This window comes from Pogoniulus pusillus, chromosome 17, assembly GCF_015220805.1.
Source record: "Pogoniulus pusillus isolate bPogPus1 chromosome 17, bPogPus1.pri, whole genome shotgun sequence".
In the NCBI taxonomy this organism is placed as follows: Eukaryota; Metazoa; Chordata; class Aves; order Piciformes; family Lybiidae; genus Pogoniulus; species Pogoniulus pusillus.
The window spans coordinates 3,287,773-3,307,022 of NC_087280.1; the positions used below are offsets into that span (position 1 = coordinate 3,287,773).

At 55.1% G+C, this 19,250-nt stretch overlaps 1 protein-coding gene across 1 annotated transcript in view; it reads left to right on the forward strand.

Moving 5' to 3' along the window:
* Positions 1-19,250, forward strand: part of ARID3B (AT-rich interaction domain 3B) — a 53,269-nt gene that overhangs the window by 15,537 nt on the left and 18,482 nt on the right. Inside the window, exons 2-3 of the mRNA XM_064157262.1 lie at positions 5,135-5,206; positions 7,899-7,971. Coding sequence (XP_064013332.1) covers positions 5,135-5,206; positions 7,899-7,971 — 145 coding nt within the window. The remainder of the gene's footprint in view (positions 1-5,134; positions 5,207-7,898; positions 7,972-19,250) is intronic.

Below are 19,250 nucleotides of genomic sequence, written 5' to 3' on the forward strand. Positions count from 1 at the left end.
TTTAATCTCTGCTAGCAAAGGCCACCCCCATGAATCCTCCCAGGAACAAACCTCCTTCCCTCTACCACCACCACCACCCCCCCTCAAGCTTCAGATCTCTTCCTGGGGTGGGAGGGAGGGTTGGGAATTGATCTGCTGCAATAAACAGCTGACATAACAGAAGTGGCAATAATCCCTCCCCCCCATTAAATATCTTTCAGCTGATGGGACTCACTGGATAATTGACTTTCCAGCAGGAATTACTGGCTCAAACTAAATCAGCAGGCATTAAGGCAAGCTCAGTGCAGTGGGGTTGGAAGGGGGAAAGCTTTGCCTGGCCTTGACAAGGAGCTGCTCATCTTTCTAATTCAATGTGTGTGTCACAACCAGATGCCTCTGAGCTTTCAGATGTGGGGGCCACCTCTCTAATTCACCTCCCTTTTTCCTCTGCCCCTGTGCTGGACCCTCTTGCTGTCTCCAGTGCTGTTCTCTCTGCTTAGGGATGCTGTGCTTAGCAGGACAGGCTTTGCCTCTGTGCTGGACCCTCTTGCTGTCTCCAGTGCTCTCCTCTCTGCTTAGGGATGCTGTGTTTAGCAGGACAGGCTGTGCCTCTGTGCTGGACCCTCTTGCTGTCTCCAGTGCTGTTCTCTCTGCTTAGGGATGCTGTGCTTAGCAGGACAGGCTTGGCATAGAGTCTCAGAACGTTAGGGGTTGGAAGGGAACCTCCAGAGGTGATCCAGTTCAACCCCTCTGCCAAAGGAGGATCATCCAGGGCAGGCCACACAGGGATAAATCCAGGTGGATTTGGAGGGTCTTCAGAGAAGGAGACTCCACAACCTCTCTGGGCAGCTTGCTGCAAGGCTCTGGCACCCTCACACCAAAGATTTGGCTCCTCATGTTGTGTCCTCCTGGGTTCTGGCTTGTACTTGTTGTTCTTTATGCTATCAGTGGGCACCACTTCAAAGCCTGGCACCTTCCTCCTGCCACCCACCCCTCAGATATTGATAGGTGTTGATCAGATCCCCTCTCAGCGTTCTCCTTTCACTCTGAGCAGCCCCATGTCTCTCACTCTGAGCAGCCCCAGGTCTCTCACTCTGAGCAGCCCCAGGTCTCTCACTCTGAGCAGCCCCAGGTCTCTCACTCTGAGCAGCCCCAGGTCTCTCACTCTGAGCAGCCCCAGGTCTGTCACTCTGAGCAGCCCCAGGTCTCTCACTCTGAGCAGCTCCAGGTCTCTCACTCTGAGCAGCCCCAGGTCTGTCACTCTGAGCAGCTCCAGGTCTCTCACTCTGAGCAGCTCCAGGTCTCTCACTCTGAGCAGCCCCAGGTCTCTCACTCTGAGCAGCCCCAGGTCTGTCACTCTGAGCAGCCCCAGGTCTCTCACTCTGAGCAGCCCCAGGTCTGTCACTCTGAGCAGCCCCAGGTCTCTCACTCTGAGCAGCTCCAGGTCTCTCACTCTGAGCAGCCCCAGGTCTGTCACTCTGAGCAGCTCCAGGTCTCTCACTCTGAGCAGCTCCAGGTCTCTCACTCTGAGCAGCTCCAGGTCTGTCACTCTGAGCAGCCCCAGGTCTCTCACTCTGAGCAGCTCCAGGTCTCTCACTCTGAGCAGCCCCAGGTCTCTCACTCTGAGCAGCCCCAGGTCTCTCACTCTGAGCAGCCCCAGGTCTCTCACTCTGAGCAGCTCCAGGTCTCTCACTCTGAGCAGCCCCAGGTCTCTCACTCTGAGCAGCCCCAGGTCTCTCACTCTGAGCAGCCCCAGGTCTCTCACTCTGAGCAGCTCCAGGTCTCTCACTCTGAGCAGCTCCAGGTCTCTCACTCTGAGCAGCCCCAGGTCTCTCACTTTGAGCAGCCCCAGGTCTCTCACTCTGAGCAGCCCCAGGTCTCTCACTCTGAGCAGCCCCAGGTCTGTCACTCTGAGCAGCCCCAGGTCTGTCACTCTGAGCAGCCCCAGGTCTGTCACTCTGAGCAGCCCCAGGTCTGTCACTCTGAGCAGCCCCAGGTCTGTCACTCTGAGCAGCCCCAGGTCTGTCACTCTGAGCAGCCCCAGGTCTGTCACTCTGAGCAGCCCCAGGTCTGTCACTCTGAGCAGCCCCAGGTCTGTCACTCTGAGCAGCCCCAGGTCTGTCACTCTGAGCAGCCCCAGGTCTCTCACTCTGAGCAGCCCCAGGTCTCTCACTCTGAGCAGCCCCAGGTCTCTCACTCTGAGCAGCCCCAGGTCTCTCACTCTGAGCAGCCCCAGGTCTGTCACTCTGAGCAGCCCCAGGTCTGTCACTCTGAGCAGCCCCAGGTCTGTCACTCTGAGCAGCCCCAGGTCTGTCACTCTGAGCAGCCCCAGGTCTGTCACTCTGAGCAGCCCCAGGTCTGTCACTCTGAGCAGCTCCAGGTCTCTCACTCTGAGCAGCTCCAGGTCTCTCACTCTGAGCAGCTCCAGGTCTCTCACTCTGAGCAGCTCCAGGTCTCTCACTCTGAGCAGCTCCAGGTCTCTCACTCTGAGCAGCCCCAGGTCTCTCCCTCTGAGCAGCCCCAGGTCTCTCCCTCTGAGCAGCCCCAGGTCTCTCCCTCTGAGCAGCTCCAGGTCTCTCACTACCTTGGATTTGGTTGTTCTCTTGAGTGGTTCTGGACCCCTTGCTCTGCTTTATGAAGCTTAAAGATACTTAAACATATTTCAGACTCATTCTTTCTGGTTTTGGTCCAACTGTACAGCCAGAAGCTGATTTTTTTTTCAGCCTCAGTGATCACTTCAGAATGGCCCTAACTGGTGTAATCCTTTTAATGCTTAAGAGGAATAAACCTTAATCCAGCAAAGCTGAGCTTTCCATTTCTGTGGAGAAAATCCACAGCCAGGAGCTTCCAGGAGGAAGGGTCCTGGCTTAGCAAGAAGCTTCCCAGTGGGATTATTTCCCTCTTTCTTCAGCATGCTCAGGGTTTGTATTTCCAAGTGTTGGTTGGTGTCATCTAATAAACAGAAGGGAAGTTGCTTGGGTACCACAAGGAGTTCTAGGGATGTGTGCTTGAGGAAGAAGATGCTGTGGAGAGAGGAGAAGCAGCACTTCTGGTTGGACATCATTATATGAGGTTGAAGATGAGCCAGAGTGTGCCCAGCAGCGTCCTGGCCTGGATCAGCAAGAGTGTGGCCAGGGATTGTGTTCCTGCACTTGGCACTGGTGAGGCCATAGCTCATGTATTAGGTTCAGTTTTGGGCCACTCACTCCAAGAAGGACATTGAAGGGCTGGAGCTGGTCCAGAGAAGGGCAGCAAAGCTGGGGAAAGGATCTGGAGAACAGGGCTGGGGAGGAGCAGCTGAGGGAGCTGGAGTTGTTCAGCCTGGAGATAAAGAGGCTGAACATTGCTCTCTACAGCTCCCTGAAAGGAGGTTGGAGCCAGGTGGGGCTTGGTCTCTTCTCCCAGGTGACAGGTGACAGGACTGGAGGAAATGGCTTGAAGTTGCAGCAGAGGAAGTTTAGGTTGGACAGGTGGAAAGAGGTTTTTTTTATCTCTAGAGGGTTGTCAAGCCCTGGACCAGGCTGCCTGGGGAAGTGGTGGAGTCTCCATCCCTGGAGGCAGTCAAAAGCTACATGGATGTGGTGCTGGGGGACAAGGATTAAAGGTGGCCTTGGCAGTGCTGGGTTCATACCTGGGCTCTGATCTCAGAGGTCTTTTCCAGCCTAAACAATTGCATGATTACATCAAAGCCTCTGCTGCAGGCTGGGGGAAGCCTCCTCCTGATGAAGAGGTGAGGGAAGGCAACTGGTGGAGTTGTTTGGCTTTCCCTGGCAGCAGCAGCACATCTGCAAGCAAAACCTTAACCTCTGAAAATCTTCTCTCCCTCTACCCTTAGTGGTCACCTGGGAGGTTAAAATCCCAGTTAGCCTTTTGGAGCTGAACAGCAGAGATCCTTGAGGTCTCTTCCAGCCTGCTATTCCATGAATCCATTTCCATGATTCCAGGCAAATGTGCTGGAACAAGTGCACAAATGGTTCCCTCGTGTTGCTCTAAGGCAGTAGCTGCCTTTTGCTGTGGGCTTTTTGCCCCCAAAATGCATGTGCAGCCCAGACACAAGCCTGTGCTGGGCTGCAGCCAGAGCAGTGTGGGCACAGGGCAAGGGAGGGGATTCTGCCCCTTGGCTCTACTCTCCTCACACCCCACCTGCACTCCTGGGGGCAGCTCTGGAGCCCCCAGCACAAGCAGCACATGGAAGTGTTTGAGCCAGTGCAGAGGAGGCCACCAAGATGCTGAGAGGGCTGCAGCAGCTCTGCTGTGAGCACAGGCTGAGAGAGTTGGGGCTGTGCAGCCTGGAGAGGAGAAGGCTTGGAGGAGACCTTGGAGTGGCCTTACAGGGTCTGAAGGGGGCTGCAGGAAGGCTGGGGAGGGACTATTGACAAGGTCTGGGAATGAGAGGAGGAGGAGGAGGAATGGGTTGGAAGTGGCAGAGGGGAGATTGAAAGTGGATGTTAGGAATGGGTTCTTTAGAGTTAGTGTGGTGAGACCCTGGCACAGGTTGAGGGTGGTGAGACCCTGGCACAGGTTGAGGATGGTGAGACATTGGCACAGGTTGCCCAGGGAGGTTGTGGCTGGTCCCTCCCTGTAAGTATTCAAGGCCAGGTTGCATGAAGCCTTGAGCAACCTTTTCTAGTGGGAGGTGTGCCTGCCTATGGCAGGGAGTTGGAACTATATCATAGAATGAAGCAGGCTGGCAAAGAGCTCCAAGCTCAGCCAGCCCAACCTAGCACCCAGCCCTGCCCAACCAACCAGACCATGGCACTAAGTGCCCCAGCCAGGCTTGGCTGCAACACCTCCAGACACAGCCACTCCACCACCTCCCTGGGCAGCCCATTCCAGTGCCAATCACTCTCTCTGCCAGGAACTTCCTCCTCACAGCCAGCCCAGACCTCCACTGGCACAGCTTCAGCCTGGGTCCCCTTCTTCTGCTGCTGGCTGCCTGGCAGCAGAGCCCAACCCCAGCTGGCTACAGCCTCCCTGCAGGCAGCTGCAGGCAGCAATGAGCTCTGCCCTGAGCCTCCTCTGCTGCAGGCTGCACCCCCCCAGCTCCTCAGCCTTTGCTCACAGGGCTTGGCTGATCTTTGAGGTCCCTTCCAACCTGAAGCATTCTGTGTTTCTCTCCCTGGGCAGCCTCTCAGCCTTCTCTTTCTCTCCCCAGAACGGCAGCGTGAGCTGGAGCGACGAAGGGGACGGATGCAGAGGAAGAGAGATCTCCCGAGACTTTGCCAAGGTTGGTGCTGGAGAATGTGGGGAAGGGGCAACCTGAGGGGTGAAAATCCTTCCCCTGACTGACTGTGGAGCCCTTACTGTTCTTCCCTTGCAGCCTGCTGCCTCCCAACCTGCTATTTTGTTAGGTTATTGCCTTTGCTCGCTGGAAATAGCTTGAGCTAAGCTTTACTAAGCAGACTTTTGACACTGAGAGCATCACTCAATGCCTTCTGCAGCTGAGGGAAGGGGATTTCATTTCTTGGCCTTGGTTAGAAGAGCTCTGCTCCTGGATTTGAACATGACAGCTGAGTGTCACCCTCAGGCAGAAGAATTCATTTCAAACCAAACTGCCTCTTTGGGCAAAGGTGCAGCTGATTGCTCTGCAATGACACCACTGCTTGGTGGCAAAAGCACAGAGCTTCCCAAGGAGGGAGCCTCAAAAGCCTCTCTTCTTTTGGACTAGTTAGCAGCACCCATTTCCCTTCCAGTATCTGAAGAGATAGCAAGAGGAAGGCTGAGGAGGGACTGTTGACAAGGTCTTGAAGTGACAGGACGAGGAGGAATGGGTTTGAAGTGGCAGAGGGGAGATTGAAAGTGGATATTAGGAGTGAGGGTGGTGAGACACTGGCACAGGTTGAGGGTGGTGAGACACTGGAACAAGTTGCCCAGGGAGGTTGTGGAGCACAGAATCACCCAATGTGATCAAAGATCACATTGGGTGATTCTGTGCTCCACAACCTCCCTGGAGATGTTCAGGACCAGCTTGGATGAGGCCTTGAGCAACCTGTTCTAGTGGGAAGTGTCCCTGCTTATAGCAGGGGGTTGGAACTGGCTGATCCTTGAGGATCCCTTCCAATCTAAACCATTCTATGAATGAATCTTTTCCTTTTCTTTTTTTTTGCCCTGCTGCCCTACAAGAGCAGCTCCAACCCACACAAAATTCCCTGCAGAGATACTTCCCTCAGCTCCAAAGAGAGAAGGAATTGAATTCTTTCCTCTTAACTTCTCTCTTGTTCTATATCCTCAGTGAGAGATTGACTTCAGCCCTTTTCACCTCTCACTTTGTGGCCTCTCAGGCTTCTCAGTAGGTGAAAATCAGATTGGTTTTCTCATCAAGATGATACTCATGCCTGTGCCTTTGGAAAAATCAGTGGACAAAGCTAGCATCTGCTGCCCCTCAGGCTCACAGGATGGTAGGGGTTGGAAGGGACCCAAGGAGATCATCCAGTCCAACCCCCCCTGCCAGAGCAGGACCACAGAATCTACCTCAGGGCACACAGGAACACATCCAGACAGGCCTGGAAAGGCTCCACACAAGGAGACTCCACAACCTCTCTGGGCAGCCTGTGCCAGAGCTCTGGGACCCTTCCAGGCAAGAAGTTCCCCCTTGTGCTGAGCTGGAACCTCCTGTGCTGCAGCTTCCATCCACTGCTGCTTGTCCTGTCCCAGAGAGCAGTGAGCAGAGCCTGTCCCCCCCTCCTGACAGCCCTCAGGTACTTATCAACATTTATTAGATCCCCTCTCAGTCTTCCCTTCTCCAGACTAAGCAGCCCCAGGGCCCTCAGCCTCTCCTCATCAGCCATGTCCTCCAGTCCCCTCATCATCCTCAGCCCTCTGCTGGACCCTCTCCAGCAGTTCCTGTCCCTCTGCAACTGGGGAGCCCCAAACTGAAGGCAGTGCTCAAGATGAGGTCTCAGCAGGGCAGAGCAGAGGGGCAGGAGAACCTCCCTGCATCTGCTGGCCACACTCTGCTGAATGCCCCCCAGGACCCCATTGGCCTCTTGGCCCCCAGGGCACATTGCTGTGCCAGGGATGCTCTCCCCCAGCACCCCCAGCTCCCTCTCCTTGGGGCTGCTCTCCAGCAGTCACCTCCCAGCCTGTCCTGCTGCAGTTTGTTCTCCCTCCCCAGGTGCAGGACTCTGCACTTGGCCTTGTTGAACCTCACTGGGTTCCTCTGTGCCCAGCTCTGTGCCCAGGGCTCTCTGGATGGCCTCACAGCCATCTCCTCTGGAATCAGCTGCCAGGGGAACTTCTGTTCTCAGCCCTTATGGTTTGCAGCCTTTTGCTAAAATGATTTGTGCAGCAAAATGGTTCCAGGCTGGTTTCTGATTATTCTTTTTTTGCCTCCTGAAGGCTTTTTTGGCTTCTTTTAAAGGAGCTTTTTCCTGCCAGGCTTTAGTAGCTACAGGAAAGCTCAGTCCTTTCATCTCTTCCTTCAAGGCACTTGGAGTTTGGCACTTATGTGACAACCCTTGAAGGAGGGAATCATGAGGCTGAGAGAAGCTGCAGAGAAGTTTCCTTCCCTGCTGCCTCAAAGCTGTGACTCACTCATCTGTGCCCTGAACTGCTGGCATCTTCCTTTTAGTTGTCTCCTCCTTCTCTCCAGCTTAATACTTCCCTCTCCCCTTTGCTTTCAGGTGCTTTCAAACCCTGCTCTGTAGCAGTGCTGTTAACTGAGCTGAGGTCCTCTTCAGGGTACCAATCTCAGCTGTGCCTGGAGGAGCTGCTGGGGGCCTGAGCAAGGCGAATCAGAGCTGAGAACCTCAGAGTCTCTCCTGCAGCCTTCAGGGATGCTTTGGCTTCCTTGCTTTGCCTCTTGGCCTGTGGCTGCCTTGCAGCCCTTCAGTGCAAACAGCAGAGCAGCCACTGGGGCAGATGTTCTGCCTTGATTTTCTGTCTCACTCTGGGTTGTGCTTTTTCTTCCCCCCCCCCAGCTCTATGAACTGGACAGCGACCCTGAACGGAAAGAGTTCCTGGATGACCTCTTCATCTTCATGCAGAAGAGGGGTGAGTGAGCCTTTCTGTGACCTCAGCAGGGGAAAAGGGGGTGGAGGGATGCTACTGCCACTTGCATTCTTCCCTTTTGAGGTTGAAAGACCCAACTCCTGCCCTTGAACTTGCAGATCAGCTGGAAGAGCGGCGGTAAGGCTTGAGAGTATTTGCCTTGAGTGATAAGGAGGGCAGCAGGAAAGGACTCTGCCCTCTAACTTCATTTCACACACACCAGTTGTTTGCTTTCCTACCTAATACTCCTTGTCCATGCACTGAAGTGCCCATGGAACCTGGTTTCCCTAAGGATATTTGAACCCCTGGGAATTCCCTGGTTTCCACATAGCTTCACAGAACGGTTTGAGTTGGAAGGGACCTTAAAGATCAGCCAGTTCCACCCCCACCCTTGCCATGGACAGAGACACCTTCCCCCAGACCAGGCTGCTCAAGGACTCATCCAGCCTGGCCTTGAACATCTCCAGTGAGGGGGGGCATCCACAGCCTCCCTGGGTAACCTGTGCCAGTGTCTTCCCAACCTCACTGGAACAACTTCTTCCTAATCTCCGGTTTCAATCTCAAAGCCTTTGCTCCTCATCCATCTTTATCTCGTGTTTGGCTTTGTTGGCAGGTGGAAGCTGAGCATCAGTGCCCCCAGGAGCAGTGGGCCCTGGCAAAAGAGAGCCCAAGCCACATTTTCCTGGACATTCCCAGTGTGGCAGCTCTTTGTTTTCAGTAGTTTTGTGCAGCTTGAGTGCCAGGAGCACAGATTGCAGCAGCACAGAGTTCTTTCCGTTCCTCCCCTGTGCTGGCAATCTCTCCTGAGCTGGTGTTTGAGTTGAAGGGATGTCCACACAGGTGTTTTGATGTCCCCTAATTAGCTGAGTTCAGGTCACTCGTTGCAAACTGTTAGTGGTAGAAACGTGGTGCTGTGTAAAACACATCATGGAACATCTCTGGTTTGTAAATCATGGAATGGTTTGGGGTGGAAGGGACCTCAAAGCTCAGCCAGTTCTAACTCCCCTGCCATAGGCATGAAGAGGACCCTTCCTCCCCTCACAGCACAATGGCCTCTGAGTGAGCAGGACCTAAGAAGCCAGGTTGGAAGAGCTGTGGCCAGCAAAGTTGTGCCTGGAGAGTCATAGAATGGTTTAGGGTGGAAGGGACCTCAAAGCTCAGCCAGTTCCAAACCCCTGCCATGGGCAGGGACACCTCCTGCTAGCACAGCTTGCACAAGGCCTCATCCAAGCTGGTCCTGAGCACCTCCAGGGAGGTTGTGGAGCACAGAATCACCCAATGTGATCTTTGATCACATTGGGTGATTCTGTGCTCCACAACCTCCCTGGGAAACCTGTGCCAGTCTCTCACCACCCTCAACCTGTGCCAGTCTCTCACCACTCTCAACCTGTGCCAGTCTCTCACCACCCTCACTCTAAAGAACCCTTTCCTACCATCTAGTTTCAATCTCCCCTCTGCCCATAAAGTAGTTTAGAGTGGAAAGGCCCCTAAAGATCATCCTGCCACAGGCAAGGACACCTCTTACTAGACCAAATTGCTCGAGGTCCCATCCAACCTGGCTTGGAACACTTCCAGGCTTGGAAGCTCCACAATTTCTCTGGGCAAATCTGTTCCAGTTCCTCACCAACCTCGTGGGGAAGAATTTCTTCCTGATGTTCAACCTAAATCCAGCTTCTTCCAGTTGGAAGCCATCATCCCTCATCCTCTCACTCCATGCCTTTGTATAAAGTCCCTCTCCAGCTCCCCTGTACCCCGCCCTGCAAATATTGAGAGGCTGCTCTAAGCATGGAGCTGCAGCATCTCAGTCTCACCTATTTGGAAGTTCTCTGACTTGGAGCTAGGGACTTACTTCTGGTTGTCTTCTGAAGCTTGCATCCTCACACAGAATCAGACTCAAGCAGGTTGGAAGAGAGCTCCAAGCTCAGCCAGCCCAACCTAGCACCCAGCCCTGCCCAACCAAGCAGACCATGGCACTAAGTGCCCCAGCCAGGCTTGGCTGCAACACCTCCAGCCACAGCCACTCCACCACCTCCCTGGGCAGCCCATTCCAGTGCCAATCACTCTCTCTGCCAGGAACTTCCTCCTCACAGCCAGCCCAGACCTGCCCTGGCACAGCTTCAGCCTGGGTCCCCTTCTTCTGGTGCTGGCTGCCTGGCAGCAGAGCCCAACCCCAGCTGGCTACAGCCTCCCTGCAGGCAGCTGCAGGCAGCAATGAGCTCTGCCCTGAGCCTCCTCTGCTGCAGGCTGCACCCCCCCAGCTCCCTCAGCCTCTCCTCACAGGGCTGTGCTCCAGGCCCCTCCCCAGCCTTGCTGCCCTTCTCCAAACACCTTCCAGCACCTCAGCATCGCTCTGCAATGCAGGAGCTCAGAACTGGACATAGCACTCCAGGGATGGCCTGAGCAGTGCTGAGTGCATACATCCCTCTCTGTGGCTGACTGGATCACAGAAAGCTTCCCCAAGTGCCTCTCCAGTTGCTCCTCATCTCCCATGTCTCTTTTTATTCCCTAGTGTGGCTGGAGCTGGCAGCTTCCCTGGGTGAGTTTTCACTCTCCAGCAGTTGGAGCTTTGTTCTTGTCAGCTCAATTCAAACTGAGAGCTGAGTTTGAGGTTATTTTGGGGGCTGGCTTTCATGTGCAGAGGCATAAGCAGGCTTGATTAGCTTCCTTGCCAGCCTTAACCTGAGCTCCCATGTCAGTGCAAGGGCTGGGCTGACTTGCCAGACAATAATCAGAAGGGGGAGGTGAGGATTGGCAGCAACAGAACCTTCCAGATACCCAGAGTGAAATCTGCTTAATACTTCAGTGCCTCCTGCCTATTACCTTTTAATTATTTATAATTGAGCTGCTCCCAGTGCAGGTGATTGAGCTGCTCCCAGTGCAGGTGCTGAGCTGCTCACCAGCTGCTTGCTGCAGCAGTTGAGCTTTTAATCAGCTGGGCATTTCCAAGGGTATTTGTTTACTGGAGGCTCCCTTCTTTTCTTCCTTGCTGGAAGGCTGAAAAGGAAATCTAAGAGCTCAGCACCCACTAGGGAGAGAAGTGCCCTCAGCTCTGGTAGCCAGGGTGAGGCTGGAAATGGTTGGCCCTGCTGTGAGGAGCTGGCTTGATTGCAGGGCAGCAGCAAGGCAGTTGGGGGATCTGCTTTTGGGGGTGCTGTAATGTAAAGAAATGGCCAGGAGATCCCTTTCTCCTGGAGGAGAGGGCCAGGGGGACCCCTTTCTCCTGGAGGAGAGGGCCAGGGGGACCCCTTTCTCCTGGAGGAGAGGGCCAGGGGGACCCCTTTCTCCTGGAGGAGAGGGCCAGGGGGACCCCTTTTTGCTGCAGAAGAGGGCCAGGGGACCCCTTTCTTCAGGAGAAGAGGGCCAGGGGACCCCTTTCTTCAGGAGAAGAGGGCCAGAGGACCCCTTTCTTCAGGAGAAGAGGGCCAGAGGACCCCTTTCTTCAGGAGAAGAGGGCCAGAGGACCCCTTTCTTCAGGAGAAGAGGGCCAGAGGACCCCTTTCTTCAGGAGAAGAGGGCCAGAGGACCCCTTTCTTCAGGAGAAGAGGGCCAGGGGACCCCTTTCTTCAGGAGAAGAGGGCCAGGGGGACCCATTTTCTTCAGGAGAAGAGGGCCAAACGACCCCTTTCTTCAGGAGAAGAGGGCCAGGGGACCCCTTTCTTCAGGAGAAGAGGGCCAGGGGGACCCATTTTCTTCAGGAGAAGAGGGCCAAAGGACCCCTTTCTTCAGGAGAAGAGGGCCAGGGGACCCCTTTCTTCAGGAGAAGAGGGCCAGGGCGACCCATTTTCTTCTGGAGAAGAGGGGCAGAAGGAGCTGGGGTTTGTCAAGTTGAAAGCAGAACTGGTTGAGCTCCAGGAGGCAGCTTCTCCTCTCTCCTTTATCTGAGCTGCAGAGGATCCTGTGCCCTGCCAGGGTTGTTTTATTTCAGAAGCTGCCCTGTTCACTTTCTCCTCCCTGCTATCCTCTCCAGCAGGGTCTTGGCTTTCTGGTTCCTCACTTTGTCCTGTTCCAGGCTCTTCACAAATCCTGGGAGAGCTTCTCCAGCAAAGCTGGGATAAGAAACCCCTTCAGGCTTTCCTTTCTCCTCACTTCATGTGCCAGACAAACATCTTAAACCAAACAAGGCTGCTTGAAAGAGTCCCCCAGAGATGGCTCCAACCACCTGAGAGCAAAGTGCTGTGTTTCTTAGCTGCTATGTGTGAAGAGCTACTTAATTTGCACCTCATGTCTGAAGGGGGATGGAAAGCAGCCCTGCTAATAAACATTGCTGCTTTAAAGATGTTGGGGGGAGGAGGATCTTTGGGGGCTGATGGATTTTAGGGGCACAAACTCCCCACACACACACACACTAACCCCACAGTAAAAGCAGCAGCTCTGATGTGGAAAGATAAATGGAACTGAGTGGTTGGGGAGGGGATGAAAAGGTTTGGTTGTTGGTGCTGCTGCAAGGAATGCACCTAGAAATGTGAAGCCATGAAACAGGCTTAATGCAGATCAAATGTGCAGGTCTCATCTGCCCTCTTGAGCACAGCAGGTTGTCCCTCAGTGACCACAGCTGCAAGTGATAAAGTGACCCCTTCAGTGGCAATAATGCTGCAAGGAGAGGAGAGGAGGGGAAAGCTGTAAGCCTTCCTTTGTTGGCTGTTTTATTCCTGGGCTGTGCTGAGGTGAATGGGTCTGATTGAAGGGGCAGATGAGGAGGAGAGAGCAAGGCAGGAGGGCAGGTAGTGTGCAGGGCCAGCTTGGAAGCAGGCCTGCAAGAGGGCTTCTCTGATGCCCTGGTGCTGCAGGACCACTTCCACCTTCCCTTTCACACAGTCTCACAGTGGAAGGGACCTCCAAAAGCCATCCCTTCAGGGGGGACACTTTCCTCAGCAGCTGGCACTTTGGCACCCATCTCACCCCCCTGTTGGGTTAAGGACACCTGGCAGGGCACCAGGCCATCATCACCTCCTGCAGATGGTCTGTTCACATCTGGGGCTGGTTGCTCCCAGCAGAGTTGCTCCTGTGAGAGCTTTGAGGCTGGTTTCAAGGTGCCACATGGAGCACCCTGGAGAGATGACAGAATGGGCTGGATTGGAAGGGACCTCCAAAGGCCACACAGTCCAAGCTCCTCTGCAGTCAGCAGGGGCATCCTCAGCTAGATCAGGTTGCCCAGAGCCCTGTCAAGCCTTCCCTTGAGTATCCCCAGAGCCCCAACCCACCTCCCTGGGCAGCCTGTTGCAGCATTCCACCACCCTCACGGTGCAGGAGTTGTTTCCAACATGCAGAAGAGTTGTTCCCAACATCCAGAGTTGTTCCTAATATCCAGAGAGGTTATTGCAGCCCTCCCAACATCCTCCTGGCATGGTTCCAGGGATGTGGGACATCTGCCACCTCTCTGGGCAACCTAAGTCTGTGGCTGAGCAGTAACTGAGCTGATTGGAGTCCAGTAGATGGATGGACCATGAGATGGATACAGAAGTGGCTTGATGGCTGCACCCAAAGAGTGGCTGTCAATGGCTCCATGGGCAAGTGCAGGCCAGGGACAAGCAGAGTCCCTCAGGGATCAGTCCTGGCCCCAGGCTTGGTCAGCATCTCTGTGGGTGCCATGGGCAGAGGCACTGAGTGCAACCTCAGCAAGTTTGCTGCCCACACCAAGCTGTGTGCTGCAGCAGCCAGGCTGGAGGGCAGGATCCATGCAGAGGGAGCTGGGCAGGCTGCAGAGGTGGGCACAAGCCAAGCTCAAGAGGTCCAACAAGAGCAAGGCCAAGGTCCTGCAGCTGGCTGGAGGCAATGGCAAGCAGCAGTGCAGGCTGGGCAGTGCCAGGCTGGAGAGCAGCCCTGAGGAGAGGCACTTGGGGGTGCTGCTGGAGGAGAAGCTGCACAGGAGCCAGCAGTGAGCACTTGCAGCCCAGAAAGCCAAGCAGAGGCTGGGCTGCAGCAGCAGCAGTGTGGCCAGCAGGGCCAGGGAGGGGATTCTGCCCCTCTGCTCTGCTGAGACCCCACCTGGAGTGCTGCATCCAGCTCTGGAGCCCCTGGGCCAAGAGGGCTGTGGAGATGCTGGAGAGTGTCCAGAGCAGGGCCAGGAGGATGCTGAGAGGCTGCAGCAGCTCTGCTGTGAGCACAGCCTGAAAGAGTTGGGGCTGTGCAGGCTGGAGCAGAGGAGGCTCCCAGGGGACCTTCTGGTGGCCTTGCAGGGTCTGAAGGGGGCTCCAAAAACGCTGGGGAGGGACTTTTGAGGCTGTGAGGGAGTGTCAGGAGTGGGGGGAATGGAGCAAAGATGGAGGTGGGGAGAGTGAGGCTGGAGGGGAGGAGGAAGTTGTTGAGCAGGAGAGTGGTGAGAGGCTGGAATGGGTTGCCCAGGGAGGGGGTTGAGGCCCCATGGCTGGAGGTGTTTGAGGCCAGGCTGGCTGAGGCTGTGGTCAGGCTGCTCTAGGGTAGGGTGTCCCTGGGCATGGCAGGGAGGTTGGCACTGCCTGCTCCTTGTGCTCCCTTCCAACCTTGCCTGCTTCTATGCTTCTCCAGGAGGGCAGCTGGAGCAGTGGGCACTGTTTGCTGCCCTGGCAGGCTGGGCAGCACCAAAGGAAAGCTCTGCTGGGCACCAAGCAGCCGTAGCAGAGGCTCCTTAGCCAGGGAAGCTGCTTCTGTTCATTTGCAGCACTGCCTTTTGTGAAGACCTCATAAAATGCCTTCCAATTGTCCAGCTCTAATTTTGTTCAAGGTTGTTTTCCTCCCCCCCCCCCCTTCTGCCTGACCTTAGTTTTCCCAGATGGTTTACCCATTCTGTCTGGGGGGGGTGGGGGAGTTTGTTTTTCATGTGTGTATAGACAGAAAAGGGCTTTGTGAGCCTGGCTCTGGGGTTTTAATGTTTTCCTGCTGTTGTGTGCCCTGCCTTGCACGTTTGAGAGGTGGAAATGGCACAAATGAAGGGCACTGACAAAAGCATTTGCTGATGGAACCTTTCATCTGTAGGCCAAGTGGTGCTGGGCAGATGTTTGTGCACAGGATGGTAGGGGTTGGAAAGGACCCAAGGAGATCATCCAGTCCAACCCCCCCCTGCCAGAGCAGGGCAATCCTATCTAGCACAGATCACACAGGAACACATCCAGACAGGCCTGGAAAGGCTCCACACAAGGAGACTCCACAGCCTCTCTGGGCAGCCTGTACCAGGGCTCTGGGACCCTTCCAGGCAAGAAGTTCCCCCTTGTGCTGAGCTGAAACCTCCTGTGCTGCAGCTTCCATCCACTGCTGCTTGTCCTGTCCCAGGGAGCAGTGAGCAGAGCCTGTCCCCCCTACTCTGGGCCAGCCCTCAGATACTTATTCATCAAATCCCTTCTCAGTCTTGTCTTTTCCAGACTAAAAAGTCCCAAATCTCTCAGCCTCTCCTCAGAGACACTGCCCCAGTCCCCTCATCATCCTCATTCTTTCCAGTAGTTCCCTGTCTCTCTTGAGTTGAAGAGCTCAAAACTGGGCACAGGACTCCAGGTGTGGCCTCATCAGGGCAGAGGAGAAGGTGAAGAGAGCCTCCCTTGACCTGCTGGCCACACTCTTTTTCATGCACCTCAGGAGACTATTGCTGGCCAAGGGCTCAGGCCCAGTGGGTATGGGGTTAGGAAGGGCAGGTCCTGCCTGACCAACCTGAGCTCCTTTTCTGATCAGGTTCCTGCCTGGTGAGTGTGGGGCAGGCTGTGGATGGAGTCTGCCTGGACTGCAGCAAAGTCTTTGGCACCTCTGCCACAAGCAGCTCCTGGCACAGCTGGCAGCTCCTGGCTTGGGCAGATTCACTCTGTGCTGGATCAAGAACTGGCTGGAGGGCAGGGCCCAGAGAGTGGTGGTGAATGGTGCCACATCCAGCTGGCAGCTGGCACCAGTGCTGTGCCCCAGGGAGCAGTGCTGGGCACAGTCCTGTTCAACATCTTTATTGATGCTCTGGAGCAGGGGACTGAGTCCAGCAGCAGTTTGCAGATGACACCAAGCTAGGAGCAGCTGTGGAGCTGTTGGAGGGTAGCAGAGCCCTGCAGAGGGACCTGGCCAGGCTGCATGGGTGGGCAGAGGCCAAGGGGATGAGACTGAACAAGGCCAAGGGCAGGGTTGTGCACTTTGGCCACAACAACCCCAAGCAGCACTAGAGGCTGGGGCCAGAGTGGCTGAGAGCAGGCAGGCAGAGAGGGAGCTGGGGGTGGTGGCAGAGAGGAGCTGCAGAGGAGGCAGCAGTGCCCAGGTGGGCAGCAGAGCCAATGGCATCCTGGGCTGGCTCAGGAGCAGTGTGGGCAGCAGGACAAGGGAGGTTCTTGTGCCCCTGTGCTCAGCACTGCTCAGGCCACCCCTGCAGTGCTGTGTCCAGCTCTGGGCTCCTGCATTGCAGAGAGCTGCTGAGGTGCTGGAAGGTGTTTGGAGCAGGGCAGCAAGGCTGGGGAGGGGCCTGGAGCACAGCCCTGTGAGGAGAGGCTGAGGGAGCTGGGGGGGTGCAGCCTGCAGCAGAGGAGGCTCAGGGCAGAGCTCATTGCTGCCTGCAGCTGCCTGCAGGGAGGCTGTAGCCAGCTGGGGTTGGGCTCTGCTGCCAGGCAAGCAGCAACAGAACAAGGGCACACAGTCTCAAGCTGTGCCAGGAGAGGTCTAGGCTGGATGTTGTTAGGAAGTTGCTGGCAGAGAGAGTGATTGGCACTGGAATGGGCTGCCCAGGGAGGTGGTGGAGGCACCATCCCTTGAGGTCTTCAAGCCAAGCCTGGCTGGGGCACTTAGTGCCATGGTCTGGTTGACTGGATAGGGCTGGGTGCTAGGTTGGACTGGATGAGCTTGGAGGTCTCATCCAACCAGGTTGATTCTATGATTCCTTCTTGACCACGAGGGCACAGTGCTGCTTTGTCCACCATCACTTTCAGGTCCTGCCCCATGGAGCTGCTTTCCAGCAGGTCAGCCCTTGAGCTGTCCTGTGTCTGTTAAGAGATCTGAGCTTTTCAGAACCTCACCTTCAACACCTGAAAGTGATGCTTGGATGAAACCCAAGTGCTTGGGAGCACTGAGCAGCTCCACTCCCAACTCCTCTGGGAATGCAGAGTCGTGTCCCTGAGGTAGGCTTCTCTGGAACATCCAGAAGAGCCTTGAAGAAAGATCTTACCCCATCAGCCTTTAGTGCCACATGACCAAAAGCCTCCAGGACAAAGAGAAATTGGTATTTTGGGGGGGGAGGGGAGGCTTACCTGGGCCAACTTGCACTGCCTCCTGTATTCCTGCCTCTTTGCCTGGTAGAGAAGCTTCTGAGGATGTAGAGCAGCTGCCAGTGAAGACATTTGTAAGACACTGGGCCAAAGAGAAGAGCTGGACTGTGGGTGAGCTGGGGGCAATGCCTGGCTGCCTTTGGGGGTGGAGAAGGTCAGTGTGGCTGGAGCCTTGGCTAATGGGAGCAGGGCACTGGGTGCCAGTTAGGCAGCTTCTGGCTCAGCAGCCGAAATCTGATCAGGGGGCTGCTGTCAGCCCAGCTGCTCGAGGAGGGAAGCAGAAACTGATGGGCTTTCAAGGGGTGCAGATAAGAAGTAGGCCTCCTGTCACATGGAACATGATTAATGAGCCTCTCTTCTGGCTCCTGCTTTGCTACCAGTGCCTAATGGGCTGCAGGCTCGAGGATCAGGTGGTGACAGCCCTGTTGGGAGGTAAGGATGCCCGCTGTGGAAATGCCAGGCAGAGGGAGAGAGATTGCATCAGGAGGAAAAGGGGAGAGAGGTGATTTCCTTTCTGGCTGCCTCTTGCTTTTGATTGTAATCTTAAATGAGTGCTCAGATCAACAAATCAGACTCAGGTGAAGGAGCTGAACAGGCAGCTCCGTGCCAAACCAGCCAGGGTTTGTCCTCACATCAACAAATCAGACTCAGGTGAAGGAGCTGAACAGGCAGCTCCGTGCCAAACCAGCCAGGGTTTGTCCTCACATCAACAAATCAGACTCAGGTGAAGGAGCTGAACAGGCAGCTCCGTGCCAAACCAGCCAGGGTTTGTCCTCACATCAACAAATCAGACTCAGGTGAAGGAGCTGAACAGGCAGCTCCGTGCCAAACCAGCCAGGGTTTGTCCTCACATCAACAAATCAGACTCAGGTGAAGGAGCTGAACAGGCAGCTCCGTGCCAAACCAGCCAGGGTTTGTCCTCAAATCAACAAATCAGACTCAGGTGAAGGAGCTGAACAGGCAGCTTCGTGCCAAACCAGCCAGGGTTTGTCCTTGGAGAGGAATTAAAGCCAAGTGGGAACTGGGGCAGTGCAAGGTTGGAGTTGATTTGCTCCTATTCCATGCTGCTGCTTTGCTGTCACACTGAATTTTACCTCTGCTTAGCTCAGGAGAGGGAGGAGATCTTTCATGCCAATGACTCTGTCTCCTCTCACCAAAACACAAAGATCTGAGCAAGATTTGGTTCAAACTAAACTGATTTCAATTCCCTGTGGTTTTCCTCAGTCTCCTGCAGGAGATCTCTTCCTTTTAGGTGTTTTCCTTTCTGGAGGTAGAGGGGAAGGTGGGAAAGAGCAGCTCTTTCCTTGCCTGTAGAGGTGGAGGCTGGAAAACGTCCACACCTCTTTCTTGTTTAACTCCAGAGCAGGTTTTATTGCACTTTAGAGTGCTGCTCTGCAGAAGGAATGTTTGGGATTTTTCACTTCCTTTTGTTCCTCACTGGAAAAAAAAATCAACACCACCATGGACACTTCTGGAAGTAAATTGGATAGGAGAAAAATGGGAGGTGACAGCAAAAAAACAGTGCTTCAGGCTGGGTGTAATTAACTGCTCTGCCTCCTGCATGCAGGGCAAGTCGTAGCTTAGGCTGCTTGCTGCTGGGGAACTCCCTGCAGTGGGCATGGCTCAGCAGGAGGAGAGGAGAGTGGCTTTAAGGGCAGGCTTAGGAGCAGCTTTCTTTGTTGAACAGCAGTCTGCATCTTCAGGTTTAGGTCTGACTCTGAAGTCTGATGACCAGGGAGAAAACCCACCTAGGTCAGTGTGCTTGGAGAGGGCTAAGGAAGATGTTGAGCCAAAGCTTTGTTTCTCTTGTAAGAAGAGAAGGCTGCAGAGGTGGGCACAAGCCAAGCTCAGGAGGTTCAACAAGAGCAAGGGCAAGGTCCTGCAGCTGAGGTGAGGCAATGGCAAGCAGCAATCCAGGCTGGAGAGCAGCCCTGAGGAGAGGCACTTGGGGGTGCTGCTGGAGGAGAAGCTGCACAGGAGCCAGCAGTGTGCACTTGCAGCCCAGAAAGCCAAGCAGAGGCTGGGCTGCAGCAGCAGCAGTGTGGCCAGCAGGGCCAGGGAGGGGATTCTGCCCCTCTGCTGTGC